At 38.9% G+C, this 20191-nt stretch overlaps 3 protein-coding genes and 1 long non-coding RNA gene across 4 annotated transcripts; 2 read left to right on the top strand and 2 right to left on the bottom strand.

Moving 5' to 3' along the window:
- Positions 1 to 253: 253 nt before the first annotated feature.
- Positions 254 to 1712, bottom strand: LOC306738389. The gene is made up of 3 exons (XR_013771016.1): positions 1649 to 1712; positions 971 to 1006; positions 254 to 435 (listed from the first exon to the last, which is right to left on the bottom strand). It is a non-coding gene; the product is annotated as an uncharacterized lncRNA (long non-coding RNA).
- Positions 1713 to 3495: 1783 nt separating this feature from the next.
- On the top strand, positions 3496 to 6430 carry sdr39u1 (short chain dehydrogenase/reductase family 39U, member 1; the record flags this gene model as incomplete). Its single annotated transcript, XM_079237776.1, has 5 exons — positions 3496 to 3606; positions 3686 to 3768; positions 4371 to 4492; positions 4609 to 4761; positions 5301 to 6430. Coding segments are annotated over 5 exons (897 nt in total), but the record flags the coding sequence as incomplete, so codon positions are not given.
- Positions 6431 to 6467: 37 nt separating this feature from the next.
- mettl17 (methyltransferase like 17) lies at positions 6468 to 11866 on the bottom strand. The gene is made up of 14 exons (XM_079220132.1): positions 11762 to 11866; positions 10882 to 11011; positions 10643 to 10792; positions 10447 to 10534; positions 9936 to 10017; positions 9523 to 9596; positions 9340 to 9434; positions 9164 to 9234; positions 8402 to 8509; positions 8155 to 8223; positions 7982 to 8032; positions 7801 to 7893; positions 7383 to 7573; positions 6468 to 6724 (listed from the first exon to the last, which is right to left on the bottom strand). Exons 1-14 carry the CDS (start codon positions 11828 to 11830, stop codon positions 6631 to 6633), a joined length of 1365 nt encoding a protein of 454 aa, XP_079076258.1. The 5' UTR covers positions 11831 to 11866; the 3' UTR covers positions 6468 to 6630.
- A 472-nt stretch (positions 11867 to 12338) lies between these two features.
- Positions 12339 to 19808, top strand: parp2 (poly (ADP-ribose) polymerase 2; the record flags this gene model as incomplete). Its single annotated transcript, XM_079220096.1, has 17 exons — positions 12339 to 12414; positions 13119 to 13328; positions 13528 to 13695; positions 13864 to 13934; positions 14889 to 14939; positions 15204 to 15300; positions 15411 to 15486; positions 15568 to 15670; positions 15746 to 15899; positions 16105 to 16243; positions 16363 to 16426; positions 16553 to 16687; positions 17524 to 17651; positions 17780 to 17879; positions 18178 to 18276; positions 18514 to 18638; positions 19622 to 19808. The coding sequence occupies 17 exons, from the start codon at positions 12339 to 12341 to the stop codon at positions 19779 to 19781; spliced, it is 1956 nt and encodes a 651-aa protein (XP_079076222.1). The 3' UTR covers positions 19782 to 19808.
- Between the last annotated feature and the right edge of the window lie 383 nt (positions 19809 to 20191).

Consider the following 20191-nt stretch of genomic DNA (forward strand, 5'->3'; position numbering starts at 1 on the left):
CTCAGCTAGTGTAAAAATGTTTACTTAAACTTTTCCTAATTTACATAAAAATGCTACGTTAAATATTTCCCTTGACACATTAAAATGTTACGCTTATAGAATAGTTTATACCAATAGGACATCATGCAGTCTCGCCTTAACTGTGACCCATTTCTTACAGTTAATGGTAATAAACTACTGATTAACTCATATTCTGTACTCTAAATGACAGAAAAGCAAATAGACAATACACAGTTTAATTCATTTAGCTTTATTTACCAGTGAATTTCAGTGTTCATACACAGTGTTACACAAATATAATAAGGATGATTTTAGAAATGTGCATAGACATTATATAATTTAAGTCAGAAAAATCATTAAAAAAACTCATGAACATAAAAATGGCAAAGTGCAGCAATCCAGCTGTGGACTCTGGTCATGAAGTGTTCCCTTTACCTGTAAATGCAAAAAAAGTCAATTAATTAACAGTTGAAACATGTAAATTCAACAATTATAGGCTTCCAATAGTGGTGCTCTGGAATTGCAACCACCTCATTTAGATTAGAGACTACAGCTAAAGTCAGACAAATCTGATTTCAGCTGCCAGAGTCCAGACTGAGATTAATCTGTAGAAACCAGATTGGAAAAGCATTGCGATGCTCCAAATGTGATTTATTATCACAAACCATATACCCCAAGTACTTGTAATACAACAGGCATCCTCACTAGTATCTGTTCAGTCAAACCCATCAGTGCAGTGAAAGAGTAATCATGAGTTTCAGCTGAAACACGGACTCACAGGCAAAAATCATCAAAAAGGTTTGATTGTATAATGCAGAACAAACGTTTTAAATAAAAATGTATATAATTTATAAGATAGTGCTTTAATAGACTGCATTAATTGACCTGCATGGACCTAATAAACTGACAGCATGTACAATCATGTGGTAATAATGTAGACTGTCCAACCAAAAGGCAAATAAATACTGACCTTATCAAGAGGCATCCAGTCCAGGCTCGTAACATCCTAAATACAAGAAACAAGAAGTTAGTCTCAACTTGTAATATAATAAGCATCTTCACTAGCAGCTTTTCGGTCAAACCCATCAGTGCAGTGAAAGAGTAATCATGAGTATCAGGTGAAACACGGACTGCAAATCATCATCAAGGTTTGACGGTACAATGGATATAGTATTATAATTGATTAGGCAAGGTTAAAATGTATGGCAGGACAGTTGCATTAGTTCATAGTAAATTGCCTACTGTTAAAACTAAATTTACATTATGATTAAGGCCGGTCGGGTGCACGTGAACGAATTCGTTAAATTATAACACTTTAATTTAATTTATTCCCACGGTTAATGCAAAACTAACAATGCGCGTTTACGTTACATAAAAGTACATTACCACCAACCAAAGGCAATATGAAATAGGCATGGGGGTTTATTATGATCTTAATTAAGTCATTTAAATTAAACAGCATCAAGTTGAGCTATAATTTGTCACGTAAGGGCCAAACTGGGCTCATTACGCAGAGACCACGCGGTCTGTGAAGCCACGATGCGAACAAACGAGTATTTGTCCGGAAATAACCGCAACAAACATCCACGAGCAAACACGCAAATTGCGACATGAACAAACTAATCCGATACTATAGGTGAATATTTACCGTGAAAGAAGCTTGGCACGTTGGTTTCTGTCTCTCTGCAGCAGCGCGTGCGACCTGCTTCACTGCAACGCGGAAGAGAGACTGTTAACGAAGCTGAGGCTCAATTTATAACCTCAGAAAACCCACGTGTTTGCTGTCGGGGAAACAGGCAGCTTCCGGGTCTGAAAAAAAAGAAAAAGAGAGCCAGTATTATTAAAACCACATCTTTACTAAACTATAAAATTATAAACATTATAAACAATTATATTCTCTTGCATGCATGTCTAATGTATGCACCTTCCGCCTAGAAAAAATCCTCGTTTGTGTAAACATTCCTGGCAAATAAACGGTTTCTGATTCTGATTCTGATGTACAGCACATATCATTATTGAAATTACATGTTTTTGTTTTACTAAAACGTATTAACAAACACATATATGCTTTTGTTTGTAATACTGTTATATTACTAGTGTATTGTATTATTATATTGTTGCTCACTATAATCCCTTTTTTTCTTTTCTTTTTTATTCTGTTCCTCCTCAGACCGTATATTGTATGTATTTTGTTTGTTTTGTTTGGTCTATATTGTCAGCTGATTTTTCTTTCTTTCCTTTAAACCAACAACCAGATGTGATCAAAGTTTATTAATGTGTGTATGAAAATGTCCCATTAAAATGATTATGTTTACACAAAAACACAAAGATATATTGTCACATTTGAAGATTTTAACCACAACATATTTACCCCCATTTGAAACACAAATATTAACTGTAGTTGTAATTTGTATGTTGTAATAGAGATTTATGTATATTTGATTTTAACTGACCCTTACTAACCCACATATTTACTTTGACAAGCCAGTTAATTGTTCCAGCACTCATGGAGCTATAGATCAAAGCAAATTAATAATATCAATAATCTCACAATGTTTGCACTCACCAGATGATATCTCACTAAACTGTATCAAGGAACCTATGTATGTTCCTTAGACTGTTTGAGTTAAACTTGCATTAATTAAACTATATGCAACAGCTTACAATTATTATTAACTTATAAACATGTCATCCATTCACTTGACTCAGTAAACTCAAGTAAATATTAACAGATAGATGTATTTCATAAGATAATTTATGTAATTTGTTCCTTTAAAACACACAGTGCTATTTTAAACTACAAAATGACGTTACAGCCTTTCTACGGAACTCCTGCTGGTTCAAAAAGGCGAGAAACCACTCACTGACATCGCTCAGAGTGGTTCATTCGTTGTAACCTGCGCCAACGTTCAGTTATTTATTTCAACATTGGACAGTAATATAACGACCATGAGAGTATTGATAGGTACGTACGTTGTTTATTTATATGAGTATATATTGGACTATCGGTTCGGAAAGGTCAATGTGTCGTAACGCCACGAGCTAGCTGCTATCGTTGCAGACAACATTGAGCAGAGACCATAGACATTGAGTTGCCAACTTATCTACGTGTTCATTGTGTTCGTCCAGACAATGACAGTTAAGAAAAGCGGACCAGCTATATGAATGAACATAGAAAACTTTCATTGTGGTTTTTTTCTTCATTGTTATCTAAAGTCTGCAGAAGTCCTGTTTTGTAAGCATGTATAGTACGCATGCGCGGTGCGCACCATTCTGACTCCTGAGACGATCATAAATTGATTGCATCTGTTACACTATGAATACACCATAGTGCAGCACAATCAATAATATATATTAGTCAAATGTTTTGCATATTTCTCCTAAACTGTCTCTTCTCTCATCCACATGTATTATAAACTGGGAACCGATTATGGATTCAGTGTGCATCTTCAGTTCTTCTGTTATTATGAGCATTTTGTCCACTTTATCTAATTTATAGGAGGAGGATCTGGCTTTGTGGGCCGTGAGCTGACTCGCCTGCTCAGACTCAAAGGTCACGAGGTCACGGTGATATCTCGCCAGCCGGGTCCAGGGAAGATAACATGGGTATGACCTCATTTCTCATCATGGAACTCCTGATTCATAACGACATTTATTTGGTTTAATGCCCTCTGTGCTTCTGCAGGGTGAGTTGGAGTCTCATGGCCTCCCACCATGTGAGGGCGCCGTCAACTTGGCTGGAGAGAATCTCATGAACCCACTACGATGGTGAGCAATTCATAAACAGACCTCTTAGTTCTTATTTTTACTTAAAAAATTGGACAAATCAACATGAACTAGCGGAGCCGAGGCTCGAAACACCGATCCTCTGACTGAAAGTCGGATATTCTAACCACTGACCCACAGTCACATCACAACCCTCTGCCAATTGGTTTCAAGTTTTGATTTTGACCCCGCCTTTATATCATATAGACACAATATTAATAAGTTAATAATTGATGTATTGGTGTCACAAACATCATTTATTCAATTTAAAGCTTCACACACCAAAGCCATGGTGTCGTTATGATCACTCTGCTTGTTTTACATGTATTGTCCACTTGGTGGTGCAGTAGAGCAAATGAAGCTCCGTGAAGCGTCGACACATGAGCGAACCAATTGGATGGAAAGCTTCAATGCTTCAGGAAGCTTCGTCTCGCCATCACTAGTGTTTTGCCTTGTTCAGTTGATTACAATGCATGTGACCTCTTGTCTAGATCGACTAAAAACAAATAAAATAGGCCTGTAATAATGCAGTTTCTGGGGATTTGTTGCCAGCTGTTTACATGTAGCTTAATCGGCACCTGATACATTTTTATTTGTGGTTTCAGGTGGAATGAAAGCTATAAAAAGGATTTGTTCTCCAGTCGCATCGACACTACAAAATCTATGGCTCAAGCCATTGCTGCCTCCTTCAGTCCTCCTCACTCCTGGGTCCTAGTATCAGGTGTAGGTAAGTCTCTCCCTAGTAATACAATTTAAGAATAAAACTTCTGATTTCCTATTAAGTCAGACCAGACTACAGATAATATAGACAGCGACATTCATTGTTTACTTTTTGACCCGCAGCTTGTTACAAGCCCAGTCTGACGGCTGAGTATACAGAAGACAGTGAATGGACTCCATTTGACATTCTCTCCAAACTTGTGAAAGAGTGGGAGGCCTCTGCACTTCTTCCTGAGAAGGTCACAAAAAACATCAAACAAGTCGTCATCAGGTCTGGTACGTACAAAACCCACTGACGGTTACAGTAGAAAATCCTCTTAATTTAGAGCCCAGTAAACATATAGTGTAGTATCGGGAAGTTGTCATGTTGCTCAGAAGACAATGTGAAACTTTTCTGTGGATGGAGCACATTTGAAAATAATTAATCCTTTGTTTGTTAATTTTATGTCTTTCTTCTAAATCAGACATGTATTTTAGTACACATTTTCTTGCAGGGTAACGGTTGGTCAGTGTATTATTTATATTACTTTATTTTTATTTACTATGTGTCTCTTGTGGTGTGCTGCTGTAATCCTGCAATTTCCCCACTGCGGGATTTATAAAGGATTATCTTATTTTATCATAAATGTAACTCCTCTTTATTGTAGTTCTACTTACTAAAGAGTCCCTAAATCTTGCCTATTGCCATCTTAAACATCAATTCTTCACTTTGAATATATACTTGACAATCTAATTACTGTATGCCTTTTTAATTCCTTGTCTGTGTCAACGTACTTGGCAATAAACAGTTTCTGATTCATTCCTCCCTCCACCAGGGGCAGTATTGGGCCGCGATGGTGGTGCCATGAAGCAAATGCTGCTCCCCTTCTGGCTCGGCCTGGGCGGCACTCTGGGCTCAGGCAGACAGCCGTTTCCCTGGATCCACGTCTCAGACCTGGCGGGCATCATCGCTCACGCCCTGGAAACGCCCACTGACACCCCCTCGCCTTCGCCGCAAGTGTTCAACGGGGTCGCCCCGACACTGAACACCAACCTGGAGTTCACGAAAGAACTGGGCCGGGTCATGAGGAGGCCCACCATCTTTCCCGTGCCGGGCTTCGTCATGAACACCGTCATGGGCTCTGAGAGGGCCGTGGTTCTCATGCAGGGCCAGAATGTCATACCAAAGAGGACTCAAGAGGCCGGATTTGAGTACAAGTACCCGGACTTGACCTCAGCCCTGAAAGAGATCGTTGGGAGTTAACAGATGTTCAAAGAATGTGTGCCGACGGAAAATGTTCTGTAATTGTGTGTTCATATTTACTGGATCAGAAGATTTTTAACAAATATGACCACTCAAATCAATCATTGAATAATAACTCCAGATCACAAAAAGGTCTGAGGACTTTCATATCACATGAGACCAGAGTATGAATCAGGAGAGTTTCTTCATGCAAAGCATTGACTAGAGAAACCTAGACCCAAAAGACAAATACAGATGGCATCAATCCCTGCGTACATTTTGTGCACACTGGGATCATCACAGCCTTTTTTCTCAGCTGAACCAGATGTTTTATTGTTTCCTGTTCAGCTGCTTTTGCTCTTTTCTTTCACAAACTCAAATGTGAGCAGAGATGCAGAAGAAGATGCACTTAGATGTTGTGAGTGAGCTGCAGTCTGGATAAACTGGGCAGGAGGGCTGCAACCAATGATTAATATCATTATCGTTTAATCGCTTCGTCTACTCAACATCACTTCCTGCATAATCACATTTGTTTACCGTTCGTCACCGTAATGATCAGTGGTGCTTTTGGACTTCAGGGATGATATTTATGATCTTTAACCTGAAGTATGGAAACACGCAGGAGGGAATGTATTCCTTTTAAATATCACATTACTGTTCAAATTGCAGCATACTTGTTACAATAATTGGACTTTGATTTGTTGAAGGTGGTGCACAATAAAGCTGGTGAAATAACTTATGTCATGACTTTTTATTGGAGTAATCACAGGTCGACAAATGAGTCAACATTTGAACAATTTCAGTGAGGAAACGCAGATCTGTTATGTTCAACGATGAGTCCTAGGTAGGCAGCCTTATTTCAGTTTTAGGACGTTTCCATCGTTTCAAAAGTCTCCATGAAATGTCTCTTAGTCGCTGACTCATCACTCTGAATCACTCCGGACGTCGACGTCGACTCTCTGAATGATTGGCACCTGATCTCCCCAGTTGCTGCTCCGGGCACAGCGATACACATCTCTGATTGAAGAAAGTGAAACACAATTCAGTTAAATTAAGAGTTGCTGTGGTCAGAGACGGATTAGAGAGTGAGCTCAATTCAGTGTCCAATAAAAGCAGCTTTTCTAATTTCATAACAAGGACTCGGTATCAATAATATTCTGGTAGTCAGAAATGTGTCTGTGACACTACTAAAAAACTGCCAGAGACCAAAAGCTGTCTGGTCGATCTCTTACTACTTATTCTTTGATCAGACAGAGTTCCTCATTCAAATAAAATCAATACCAATTTTGGATAAATTTATTGAACTTAACTTTGTTAAATTCAAATAGATTTTTGCATCAGTGTAAACTCAGCGACTGACTCAATTAAATGAAACCCAAATTCAATCAATACCCAGCCCCAATGGCCTCGAACATAAGGAATATTCATTGTATTTTTCTATGTAGGTATAATGTGATAATACCACTAATAATAACTAAATAAAATCTGCATATGCATCCTCAATAAACAGCTGCCATATGCTGCCGCGAACATTTCTCATTCACTCTCTTAGAGCTCTTTAACCACTTAATTCTGGAAAGAAATCAAACCCAAGCTTCGACCAGGAATCAAAACTGAGTGAACTGATGCTGCCGGCGAGTTCGACAGTGTGTGTGTGACGCAGCAGAGCCTTTACCGGCTCTGTTTCTGTGCCGTCACCACCAGGTGTTGCAGGCGTCCGTCGGGGCAGCACATTCGGCAGTGGACGTGTCTGGTTCTGCACTGCACCGGAGCGATCAGCCTGGCCCAGTCCACGGCTTCTGCCTCCGCAGGTTCTGCCCGAGTCACAATCAGGTAGCTGAACTTCTCCGTCTGCCGCTCGTTGTGCTGAAACGATTATTTTTAAATAAATGAGTGGAAGCAATCTATGATTTGCTGCCGGTTATTGCATATCAAATCAATAACATTGTGTGTACACGTTTGCTTCCTTCTGTTAGTAACTGGTGTAACACAATTGGGATTTATCCTGTAATTACTTCCTGTAATTAGTATGTTTTATACAGGAAAGTCAGCATGAGCAGTGATGGTACTGTGGCGAGACACAGACTTCTTACCCCCGGGAGAGGCAGAGGGTGGTACATCTGCTGGAAGTTGCAGGGTGTGGTGGGTTTAAGGGCCAGTTTAGGACACGGCAGTTCATGAGGACACTGGAGAAAGAAACCAACAGAGAGAAGAAGACTGTGACACAGCTGGTTGAAAGAATCATATTTTAAACCTGCTGGGATTCAAACATACCGGAGCGAACACTGACGCTGGTCGGGCGTCGTGGACAATCTTCTCTTGTTTCTTGGAGAGAGAGAAATGCAAGTCATCAGTCTGTTTCCATGAACAGCATCCAACAATTTACACAACAGCACCAAACACGATCCCCCTGTGGGGATTTCAAAGTGCCACCTTGTCTTAAATACCTTTAATAAAGTGGCTCTGGCCTCCATAAGCATCCGATGGCCTTCTTTAGTCCCATTTTCAACTAGAACCTACACACAAAAAATGCAAAAAAACAAACTCTAAAGTCATGAAATAAGAGAGGATTTCTAGTTATAGTTTTAAAGACAAGTTGAAATGTATACACACGATTGAATATATAGTCACTAAAGGTGCAAGGACAACAAAATAAAAATCATCTATCAGTGATGTTTTGTCCTTTCAACCAACCAGGTACGAGCTTGTCTTTCTCCACAGAGTCAACACTGCCTCTTCCCGATCCTTCCCATTTAGAAGTTCCGACAGGGTGAAGGCTGCGGCCACCACATCAAACTGCACCTGGAAGGAGAAACACCGGACGGTCAGCGCTCCTCGTCCCCGAGTTCTCAGTGAAGTCGCTCCAATAGATACAAAAATATATCGGGGGGAAAACGAGGGAATCCCAACGATGCTCCTTATTACCTGATTATATCCTTTGTGCCATGTGCTTACTGTGGCGCTTCTGCACTACATTTCCCAGAGATCACTTTTCACTACAAATGTGCTCTCGAAGTCCTGATTGAACTTCCTGCTTCCACTTCAAAAATTATATTTGAAATGCTTTTAGAAGCATAGAAAAGTGTGTGTGTGTGTGAGGATTTGTGCCAACAAAGATTACTCTTTCTTTTTAAGCATGTGACAGAAATATGCTATTATCATATATATTACTTAAATGCATCTCGGTAACACTGATTGTAGTCAAACTCTTCATGCACTATAATGTGACCGTTTCGAATGCAAGAAACCTTCTTTTTTTTTGCATATACAGAAAGAATCAAATTTGTTTGGAATTCAAAATGAAAGGCTAGAATATATATATATATATATATATATATATATATATATATATATATATATATATATATATATATATATATATATATATATTTAAACTTAAGTGAACACAGAAAGAGGTTTTCTTTGTTTCTAAAATAAAAGTGTAGAGGGTTTTACCTTAGGAGAGACCGGGAGGAACTGTCTGAAATAGACTTGTTTGATGTGAGGTTCAGCTTTTTCATTGTCACCTGCTCGACATGAAAAAGCCAACACTTAGACTCTCGGATCAAGTATTTGAGAAAAAAAAGAGAAAAAAAAATGTTACAAAGCAAATACGATTCTTGCGTGTTCACCTTTAAGAAGTCGTTCTGCCAGGATGTTCATGGGCCCAGAGCTGTCCACACACACCATCTCCTTCAAAGTGTCGCCCCAGCACGAGTGGGACGCCCTGTGGGAGGATCAGAGACGCTCGGCTCTTAGTCTCGTAATTTACATGAAAACGCTCTCAATGTTGCGTCACTTTCTTTTCCACTAACCAGGCAACTGTTCCCAGCCCCGATCCAAAATCCAGGAGAGACTCAGGGGCAAAAGAGGGATCCCTCTTCTTGATCTGAAAGGATAAAACAGATGTTTAGGACAGATGTTTTGACCCATTAACACATTCAGAGTCATAATCCTCAGTAATAATTACATTTATTTGATAATTTCTTCCATTCTTATTACTATAAGTATTACAATATGTTTTGTTTGGTGATCTGGGTGGACTGATTTTTTAAACATTTCAGGCAAAAATATTGTTTTTTCATGCACTGGTCAACTTTAAGATTTTTCTTTTGTTGCGATCTTTCAGACTGGTGGAAAGAAAACATCCAAAATACTGTTTATTAATGTTTATTTAAATCAGAAATCACGTCAGTTAGCCTGTGATCTCCACCTCTTTGCTCATTACCTCATTCATAGCTCTCCTCACTGCTGCGTAGCCCCCAGCCAGCCGAGACGCCATGTACACCACAGCTAACTCTTCATCATACCTGAAACACAGAGAGTGAGCTGTATAAGAACTCATCCACACCTCAAAATCAAACAGGAAAAATCAGCAGCTACTGTGCAAGCTCCAAAATGTGACAGCAGACAGGGCTCCACTTCTGGCTTCGTCCAGAGCCTGATATACCAACATAAGACCTGTTTTGACATTTTAAAAAAGAACAACACGCTTTTTGTAGTGTCAATATGACAACTGGAAATGAGTTGCGAAGTCCTTACGTCTGTAAAAGCTTTAAAATGTTAAATATTGGTCGCTCTGGTTCAAATCAAACTTATCTTGTCTTGTCTTGAGTTTGGTAAAGGATGCCTTATCTCGATTAGACAGCAGTTAAATTAATTTAGATTATTGCTAAACACACATATAATTTTAATATATATTTATATCAAAGAGCGTGTAGATGAAAGCAAGTGTTTACTTCATGGGAGTCCAGTGATATGTAGTTTTTTTTAGCTCTGAAAACACTTTCTTCTTGATGCGGTCTTCAAGCAATTGTTCATCCACATCTGCAAAATAAAGCCCATTAGTCTCCAGTTCCCGCATCATATAATGTATTTGCAGTTATTATACCATTACAATATAGTTTATTTTAATTTTATTTATGTGTCACCCACCTCCTCTCTTCTCCATCGCTTTCTCCCAAAGTTCTTTCTCCAAGCTCACAGCTTTCTGCCTCAGAGTCGAATCCTCGACGGCTCTTTTTTTACTCCACAGGAAGTTTGTGAGGCTACGAGAGCGTTCAGTAAGATGACTCACCTGAGCTCCTACAGGTGGACAGGTTGAAGAATCGCACAATGAGGCAACAGAAATATTTGGTTTATCAACTGAAAGCCACAATCAGGATTTAACCTACTGTGGATAATCGACCGTGCAGCCGTCTGGAGTTCATCTGGTAGGCGCAGAGTTTTCAGGTTGGTCACACCTGGATGCTTCTTGTGTGATTCTCCTTTTAGGAAATCTGCCTGGGCCGCTGCACTCATTCCCTGAAGATGAGGAATAAAAACAAATGTTTCTTTACCACCACTTTAAGCTCTAGTGGGTTAACTGTAACCTCAATGCTTCGGTCTAATATTAAAAACATAAGAATAGACAGACAAGAAATACCATGAGCCAATTTTATTTCTGACTTCTTCTGTGATTAATTCACAATCTGAACTTGTAATAATAGATTAATGGTTGTTGTAAAATATAATTACATATAATACATATACTGTATGAAATTATTTGTATTTGTATTAATCATCCATTCAACAACTACTGTATTGGAACATAGTGAAATCAACAACTGAAAACACCAGAAAGACCTTAAAATAAATTATGTTGTAGTGTTTTGGAAGCTTGTTCATTCTTTTAGTTACTTGTTGAGTTATTAATACATTATTTAAGCAACTTTTTTTTGTTGTGACATTTACTGTCCGTAAAGCTTTTTGCAAAAAACATACATCAATATGCAGACTCTCTATCAGTGTTGTAGTATAATTGTAGCAAATAATATATTAAAAAATAAAAGAATACATAAACTCACTCAAAAACTAGGACATTTTACAGAGTAGGGAAAAAGCAACTGTAAAACTGAAGGAGACTGAAGGAATGTGATAAATAAATGTATATGAATATTATCATTACTCCTATATATGCCAAACTGTGGAGAGAGCTACACTGTTTTAATCAGCTTCTGTCTGACCTTTATAGTAAAGATGCTGCATTCAATGACACTCAGGGTCTGCACTCACCCTGCTCATTATCTTCACGACAACCGCCCTCTGACAGAGGACACACGCGCTGTAGCTCGGTGAAGCCATGTCTACGGGGACTTCTTGCGTTTAAATGGCTTTAATTTGAACTCTCATCCACATTTTGACTAGCACGCAGGCACGTTAGGATCTTCTCATAAATCCTTCAACAAAATAACTCCGGCTATCCTTAAAGCGGAACCTTTGGTGCCGAAGTTCTGTTCCGCATGGTAAAGTCATATACAGGAGGGCTCCCTCTGCCCTGGTTTCTTCATACTTACTTTCTTCTCGAAAAAACATTACCGTTAGCATTGCACGAAAACAATCAAAGTTTAGGTTAATTCTGGACTATTTATTTTGTCCCAAGTCTGTGCTAAAAGTGGAACGAGTGTGTTGTGTAGAGCGCATGCGTCAATAGTCGTTTTTTGTTTTAACCACGGAGTGATTCATCTTCATCACACACGATCTTTTGCGGAAAACAGTGGCGGGGAAAGTTTTTTCAATCCGCCCCCCTTTTGTTACCCCATTATTGTTGTAGTTACACATCTACTGCGAGTTATTTTCTTCATAAACCAACATGAGGCGCACAAGAAGTTCGAGGACTAAAAGTCAGACCTCTGCTCAAGAAGCCGAGGAAGTCCTGTCAAGAAAAGGTTGGTGCTCGTCAGCCGTTGGAAGCTAACGTTAGCTGTCCATTGAGCCGTTGAGAACATGTCTGGGCAGAAGAAAAGGAGAGCTGGGAAATAAACGTGGAGCTATATATTTGTGGTCCATGAGGCGTTACTTTTGTTGTAATAAACCCACTAAGTTTTTGCTCAGGGTAGCTTCTTTACCTGTTACAAGTTGAAGCATGTTAGTAAAGCCTGTTAATGTCCACCACTGTCAACCATCATTAGCTTACCACAAACCTAAACTAAAGACATTGGACGAGTTTGGGACACAACAACTGTTCACTGTTCACGAAAAAACAGCTTGAACAAACTACAACAGTCCTGCAATAACCCCTTTTTATTAGGGTATTATGTTTTCTTTGCTTTAGAGGAATGCTGATTCAATTCTATTGTCGTTTTGGAGGCTTCAGTTTGTGGTGCAGTTAAATCAGCTGATTTGCATCTGATTCCCTGATGGGTTTTTGTGCATTATGAGATTCAATTTCATTGCTTCAAAACACTTTGAATGTAAAAAAAGAACCACGTACATTGAGTCAACTATAAGAAACAATTGTAATAACAATGTTATATAATTTTTTGTTTAAACAGCCAATCCTTTTCTTTTCATAATGACAAGTAACCAGAATTCAAAGTGCTGCTTTACAATGTTAATAACGTATGAACAACCCAACTCTTGTGTGTATTAGTGTGGCAGTGGGAAGGGGATGAAGGACAGTGGGAACCGTACTCGCATGCAGACTGCGCCTTGTTGGACTCAGCCGCCTCTTCAGGAAACACTTCTGTCACTCTGTCTCTGGGCTCTGGGACGAGCTATGAAGTCGACCTGAAGAAGATGGTCCAGATTAATCCCGTCACCAAGTACAAGAGGAAGATTCGCTCTCAGACAGTAAAACCAGGTATGTGTGAGTTATGCCATATCGGTCTGTAACAGTGTCACAGTGTTGTTTTATTGTAACTAAAAAAAGCTTTATGATGTAGTAGTAGACGCTTTATATGAACCATTCTTTTTTACCGATTTGTACATTTCGGTACAAATAATAATCAAAATTACTGAAGGTGTTTAAAATGTTTCTTCTGTCGTCGTCTTTTGTTCAGAAAGTCTGAATGAGGCAGGTGACTTGGCTGCTCAAAATGAGATGCCAGTTCAAATTAAAGAGGAAGAGGAGGACACGGAAAAGCAACCTGCAGCTAAGAGGAAGAGAGCGCAGAGCAAGAGTCAGACAAAAACTGAAAAAATGCCCAAAGAAGAAATAAAAAGTGAAGGTAAAGTGGATGTTATTGTCATATTATGTTGTCTATGTAACCATTGCAATGTGAAATAGGATTTTGAAGTAGTTGAGTCACTATAGCTTCTGTTTACTTTTTGTTCATACAAGGGGATACCTGTACTTTCATTATTGGTTTATGCCTGATCTTGATGTTGTTGAACAGAGGTCGTGAGGACGGTGGTCATGAAAGGAAAAGCTCCAGTGGACTCTGAATGTAAAGCCAAACTGGGAAAGGTAAAGTATCTCCTGTCCACACGAGATATGAAACTCATGATTCACATCGGACACGCATGTGGTGTGACACCTGTAAAAGCTGCTCCAGTTACAGTTCCTCTTGTGAGCGTGACACAGCTTGTGGTTTATTATACTGTGAAATGTCCGGCCTTCAATAAAAAAATTGAGTTCAAATCTTTTAAATGATTGTTGTACCACGAGCAACTTCTTAAAAATGTACATTTATGTGCACATGCCAAGCAAACACTCAGGAGATTGGTAATAACTCTAGGAAAATATGACTGTAGTTATTGATGATAACTTACAGAGCTAATAGGCAATGTAAGATCAGTGCAATCACTGGTACATAAGAAAAACATCCAATGTGTATTAGTAATTTGTCATTTTTGCTCTTGTGATTTAATAAGTCATCATTATAAAGTACATATTCTTTGAATAAATCAACCAAACTAACACAACCAATTAGAGCTGCATCTATCAATCAATTTAAGGACAATTAATCCGCAATCTGCTTTTCATAATGTTTTTATTGTTTCATTGATTTTTAATGCAAAAATGTCAAATTAGCTGGTTCCAGCTTCTCATAATGATTTACTGCGGTCTTCGTATAGTTTAGCTTTTGACTGGACAAACCAAGCAGTTTCAGGGCGTCACTAAATCAATATGAAAATACTCGTTAGTTGCAATCCTACAAATGATGATTTTTGGTTGCTCGTTTATCTGTAGTGCTTTTCGAGCATGCTCACCTTTGTCTCGTAATGTCCTTGTTTCTTAATCTGTGAAAATGCAATTGCTCACTTGTGTTTTGTATGAGCACTTACGAAACTGTATAAAACACATGCAATGTAAAGAAAGGGAATTAGAAGTTTACATGAACAATATGTTTTACATTTTCCTCACACAAGATGCAGATCACCCTCATTTGTTTTAGTAACTGTTCAATTTCTCTTTCAGGCTCATGTTTACAATGAAGGAAATGATGTTTACGACGTGATGCTAAATCAGGTAAAAACATGTTATTGCTTAACTCAAGGTTGGAAGTGCTTTTTGGTAAAAACCAGGGTTTCAGGCACTGAGGATTCTAGAACAAAATGGATTTGCAATGTGTGATTCTTCATGGCTACTAATAGCTAATAATTCAGCCTCTACTGTTTTTTTGAACGATATTTGAAACAGCAAAGGGCTGTAAAATGTATTTCACATTTTAATTTGTGGGAAAGTGAACAGATTTTTAGGCTTCCAGCAAACACTTTCTGTCTTATTTTTCAGACCAATCTTCAGTTTAACAACAACAAATACTATCTGATCCAGCTGCTGCAAGACGACAGCTCCAAGGTGTACAGTGTGTGGGCGAGGTGGGGCAGAGGTGAGTTCATGTGATTCTTAATGTATAAATGTAGCAAATGAACACAAGCCTGCAAGTTGGAACTAACTGATTAAAGGTATCTTGGTGGTTTTGTTGTTGTTGTTTTTAAGTGGGAAAAGTGGGTCAGAGCAGTCTATCAGCCTGTGGTGGAGACCTGCTGAAAGCCAAAAATATCTTCAAGAAAAAGTAAGGATATTCAAATATTTCCAGATGTCTGCCATTGATATGAGTTTAGTAAAGTTCTGAAACGTGTTTGTTTTGCCACAGGTTTTTAGACAAGACCAAGAATGAGTGGGAACACCGAGCGAGTTTTGAGAAAGTTGCTGGAAAATATGACATGGTGTTCATGGACTTCAGCACGAGTGAAAAGGCAAATAACCAGCAGCTTATTTATCTATTCAATGTCTTCTATCATTTTGTATACTGATATATTTCACTGCTCCAGGAGGAGAACCAGACCACTGTGGATGCTGCACCCCAAAAGAGGACATCCCTGCTGGATGCGAAGATCCAATCGCTCCTGGAGCTAATCTGTGACATCAAAGCCATGGAGGAGTGTGTGCTGGAGATGAAGTTTGACACCCGGAAAGCTCCTCTCGGTCAGTCCCTTTCTGCTAATAATATTCCCAGACTTTCAACTAATTGTATAGAGTACATATACCAATTTAAGACATTCAAGTTGCTACTTTTTGATCCAAAGATACAATAAAAGGTAATAAGTCTAGCTACAATGTGAGTAGATACCTTTCTTTGTTGTGTTTCATATTTAAAATTCTCTATTTTTTTTACTTCTCCTCCTTGCAGGCAAGCTGACCACAGAGCAGATCCGTGCAGGCTACACGGCCCTGAAGAAAATCGAGGATTGTTTGAAGAAGAAAAGCAACAGTCGTGAGCTGCTGGAAGCATGCAACCAGTTCTACACCCGCATCCCTCATGACTTTGGGTGAGGGAAAATGTGGCTGAACAGTCAGAAAGTTGCACTGATGCTGTTGAGAAATGTGATGTCTGAATGATTTCACGTTGATCTCTGTGCTGATGTAACTTAAAGATGCCATTTTCCAGGTTGAAAACACCGCCAGTTATTCGTACAGAAGACGAGCTGAAGGAAAAAATTACACTTTTGGAGGTAAAGGGGAGAGATATTATACGAATTAACTTGGTCTACAATTATTCTATTTATGTCTTCAATTAAACCTGTGGTCCATCCTGGATTATGTATGTATATTCTTTGATCTTATTTCTTTTTGTTTAGGCTCTGAGTGACATTCAGATAGCAGTGAAAATGGTTCAGTCCAGTAAAGACGGGGACGAACATCCTCTGGACAGACAGTACTGCTCCCTCCATTGTCAAATGCAGTCTCTGGACACCAGCAGCCACGAGTTCACGGTCAGTGTTTTACTACTTATAACTGACTTATAATTCCTGTGGTGCATTTGACACAAATCTCACATGTACTTCAGTGTGACTGTATATAACCATCAAAGGAACCATTCACAAAAACGCTTTTGCAAAACGTCAGTGGGGTAGCTTACACACGTGGCTAATTGTTGCTTATTAAGATATATTTAGCAGCTAGGATTGGGTGGAATATTGGCTATTTATATGTATTTCCCTATCTTTGCATATCTGTATCTATATATCTATCTATGATGTCAGTGGTACATCCAACTTTCTTTCTATAGTTGCCTTTCTGTACCAACGTCAAGGAGGCAGACAGGCAGTGTCTTCCACTGACAGCAGCCGTAATAGACCAGAATGCATTTGAATGACTTCTGTGCCTTCAAGCTTTTACAAAGGAATTGGCCTCTTCCACACATAGCTCCCAGGAAATTACTGGAGAAACCCCTTTAGACACTGGTGTTGATTTTCGCTATTCACACATGCACTACATTCAGGAACTTCTCCGCCTTGCGACTTTTCACACACGCAGTGGCAACGCTGGAATAGATGTGGTCAGGGAAAGTCGAGATGTACAAGTACACGGCAGAAGAAGTCTCTTGGGAACATGTCGGGCAAAGAGCTGTTTTTTTTTCTAATATTCTTGTAATGTGTTTAATATTCAACAAGTTTGCCAGACGAGTCAAATCACCAGTGAAAAGCATTTAATAAATGCTAAAATGAGTAGAAGTCATAGAAGTCTTGTGATTGGCTCGCTTGCTACAAGTGAAAAAACCTGAACATTGTTTGATTCCTTCTAAAGTATTCCTCTTTTCTGTGTGAAGGTGGTAGAAAAGTACCTACAGTCCACTCACGCCACCACCCATCGTGACTACACCATGACGGTCCTTGACATCTTCTCAGTGGACAGAGAAGGGGAGAGGAACAACTTCCTCTCTGAGATGCCCAACAGGTAAAACACACCTGAAGGCTTTGTCAAATACCATTACTGGTTCTTGTTGCCTCCGATGTCATACCGAATCTGCATTGTTACAAAGTTCCTCTGATATCGACCACTATGTGCGTCTGTCTGTCTACCAGGACTCTGCTGTGGCACGGTTCCCGCATGTCCAACTGGGTCGGCATCCTCAGCCAGGGGCTCCGAGTGGCCCCACCTGAAGCTCCCGTCACTGGTTACATGGTACAGTAGGATGGATGCACAAGAAAAAATACATTTATGCATATACTGTTTTTCACTTGGTTCTGTCTCAAAAAAACAACAACATAATCATATACCATGAAATGCATTTTGTCATGAATTGAAACAATTAGCGGAGCGTTATTTAAGGGATTAAATGCAATTTTTTTAATAGAAACCTCTATATTTTTTAACAGAGCATATTGGACTTAAATGATCTATTAACTATTCAATATTTTCCATTCAGCACCATATTTCTTTATTCCAGTGATAATGATTTCCCTGATTCTATTTCATCTAGTTTGGTAAAGGTATCTACTTTGCTGACATGTCATCAAAGAGCGCCAACTACTGCTTTGCCGGTCAGAACAACAACGTGGGTCTGCTGCTACTCTCTGAGGTGAGTTGAGTCATGTAGTTGTGTGCACGTCCTATATTCAGAACAGATACGGATTTTAATGAAGGGAAAAGGTATAGTGTCTTCACACTGAGTTTTAGCTCCCAGAAAAATGCATTTGACTGAAAAAGATAAAGGAACAAATGCCAATAGAAGTCCACAACGCATGACACATGACATGTTTGGCCCAGACGTGATGCAACACTGGTTTACGTGATGTGTGTCTGTGTGTGGTTGCAGGTCGCTCTGGGAGACTCTAATGAGCTGCTGGAGGCCGACTACGAGGCCAGCAACCTGCCAGCTGGAAAACAAAGCACCAAGGGCCTGGGAAAGACCGGACCCGACCCTAAGAACTCTGTCGATCTGTGAGTGCCTCTTCTAATTCCACTGATACATTTCATACAGGCCAAACACTGACTTATGTTCTGCTACACAACCAAAATGATAACAATATCCGAGAGGGGGAGTTTGTTAATTGAATTAACAAAGGAAAAAAATGCAGATTGATGAGCACAGAGAATAATAATTAGAATATCATCAATAATAATTGCATAATGCGCAAGAATAAAAATATGATAACAAATGCTTACAAATATTGCAAGAAGTAGCCCGTAATGAATGTCCATTGGCTTTAAAACTTCTTTCTTTCCCTGCGACGGACCCTGCTCACTAAAATAGTTTATTTAATATTCCGGCTTTCTGTTTGTAAATGGTAAAACAAGTTGGGTAACTGAAGGATGTTTCCATAGCCCTGTTGCTGTTCTGTGTAACCATCAATGTGTGTTTTAAAACTAGCCATTATTTAGAGTTATACATTCTGCTCAGAGACTCCAGTATCCTCTTAGTGCTTGGCTAGACTACGTGAGCCGTTAATTTAATCTATTTGTTTCGGGTCATTTTCAAGCACTTCATAGAAATATCGAGTGGTTTTGCTTCAGAAAGAAGAAATATAAAGTAAAACCACGAAAATAAAAGTCAAAATACTAAATGCTGAACTCTTTAGTGACTTGTCGAACAAAACAGAAAGTTTAAAGACGATTTATGGGAGAGGCTGCTTTTTTTTTTCTTCTCACCACCTTTTGGACATGACAATTAATCAACTAATATAAAAAAGAAGTGACAAATAAATCGATAATAACAAACAATCTATGAATATATTTCACATATATTCAACCAATTTCCAAAGCATCACATGCTTTTTTAATTTATTTCCCACCTTCATGGCATCACAGTTAGTTCTTAATATGTTTTTTTTAAAGAAATGCAACTTTTCATTTGTATTCCCCCCCCTCTCTCTCTCTCTCTCGCTCTCTCTCTCTCTCTCTCTCTCTTTCTCTCTCGCTGTCAGGGATGGTGTGACCGTGCCCATGGGTCCGGCGATTAAGACGGGGATCGGTAAAAACAGCTGTTACTCCCTCCTGTACAACGAGTTCATCGTTTACAACCCTGCCCAGACTCGCATGAGGTACCTGCTCCGGATCAAGTTCAACTACTCTTCACTGTGGTGATGCTGAAGCAAAGAAAAAAGATTTAATATTTCTTTTGGGTTTTACATTTTGGTCAAAGAAAGCCTCACCTTGAGCTGTGGAAGATTCTAGTTGGCATTTTTAAATGTTTTCTGACATTTTTCTGACAAAACAATTCTGGGATTAATCAACAGATTAAACGCTTATGCAGCTCAATTAAAATGAGAACAACACCAACAAAACTAAATTGTTCTACAGTGTTTTTTTTTTTCTTAAAATAAAATAAGTCAGAAAATTATGTTAGACGCTGTAAATAATTTCCTGAATATCAGTTTGTACGATTCACTTTGGTGAAGGTGAAGATGAATCCATGTGAAAATCTACTAACATTTTTGCACTACATTCGTTCTTATGTCAATGTAAGCTGTATTGTGTTCTATTGTGTTTCTGCT

This window comes from Taurulus bubalis (assembly GCF_910589615.1).
Source record: "Taurulus bubalis genome assembly, chromosome: 1".
Lineage (NCBI taxonomy): Eukaryota > Metazoa > Chordata > Actinopteri > Perciformes > Cottidae > Taurulus > Taurulus bubalis.

Coding starts and splice junctions, on each gene's coding strand:
- mettl17 (XM_079220132.1), bottom strand. CDS start 11,830: ATGGCTTCACCGAGCTACAGCGCGTGTGTCCTCTGTCAGAGGGCGGTT. Junction 7,894..7,981: donor CAGCGTCAGTGTTCGCTCCG/GTATGTTTGAAT, acceptor TTCTTTCTCCAG/TGTCCTCATGAACTGCCGTG. Junction 6,725..7,382: donor ACGGCACAGAAACAGAGCCG/GTAAAGGCTCTG, acceptor TTCTTCAATCAG/AGATGTGTATCGCTGTGCCC.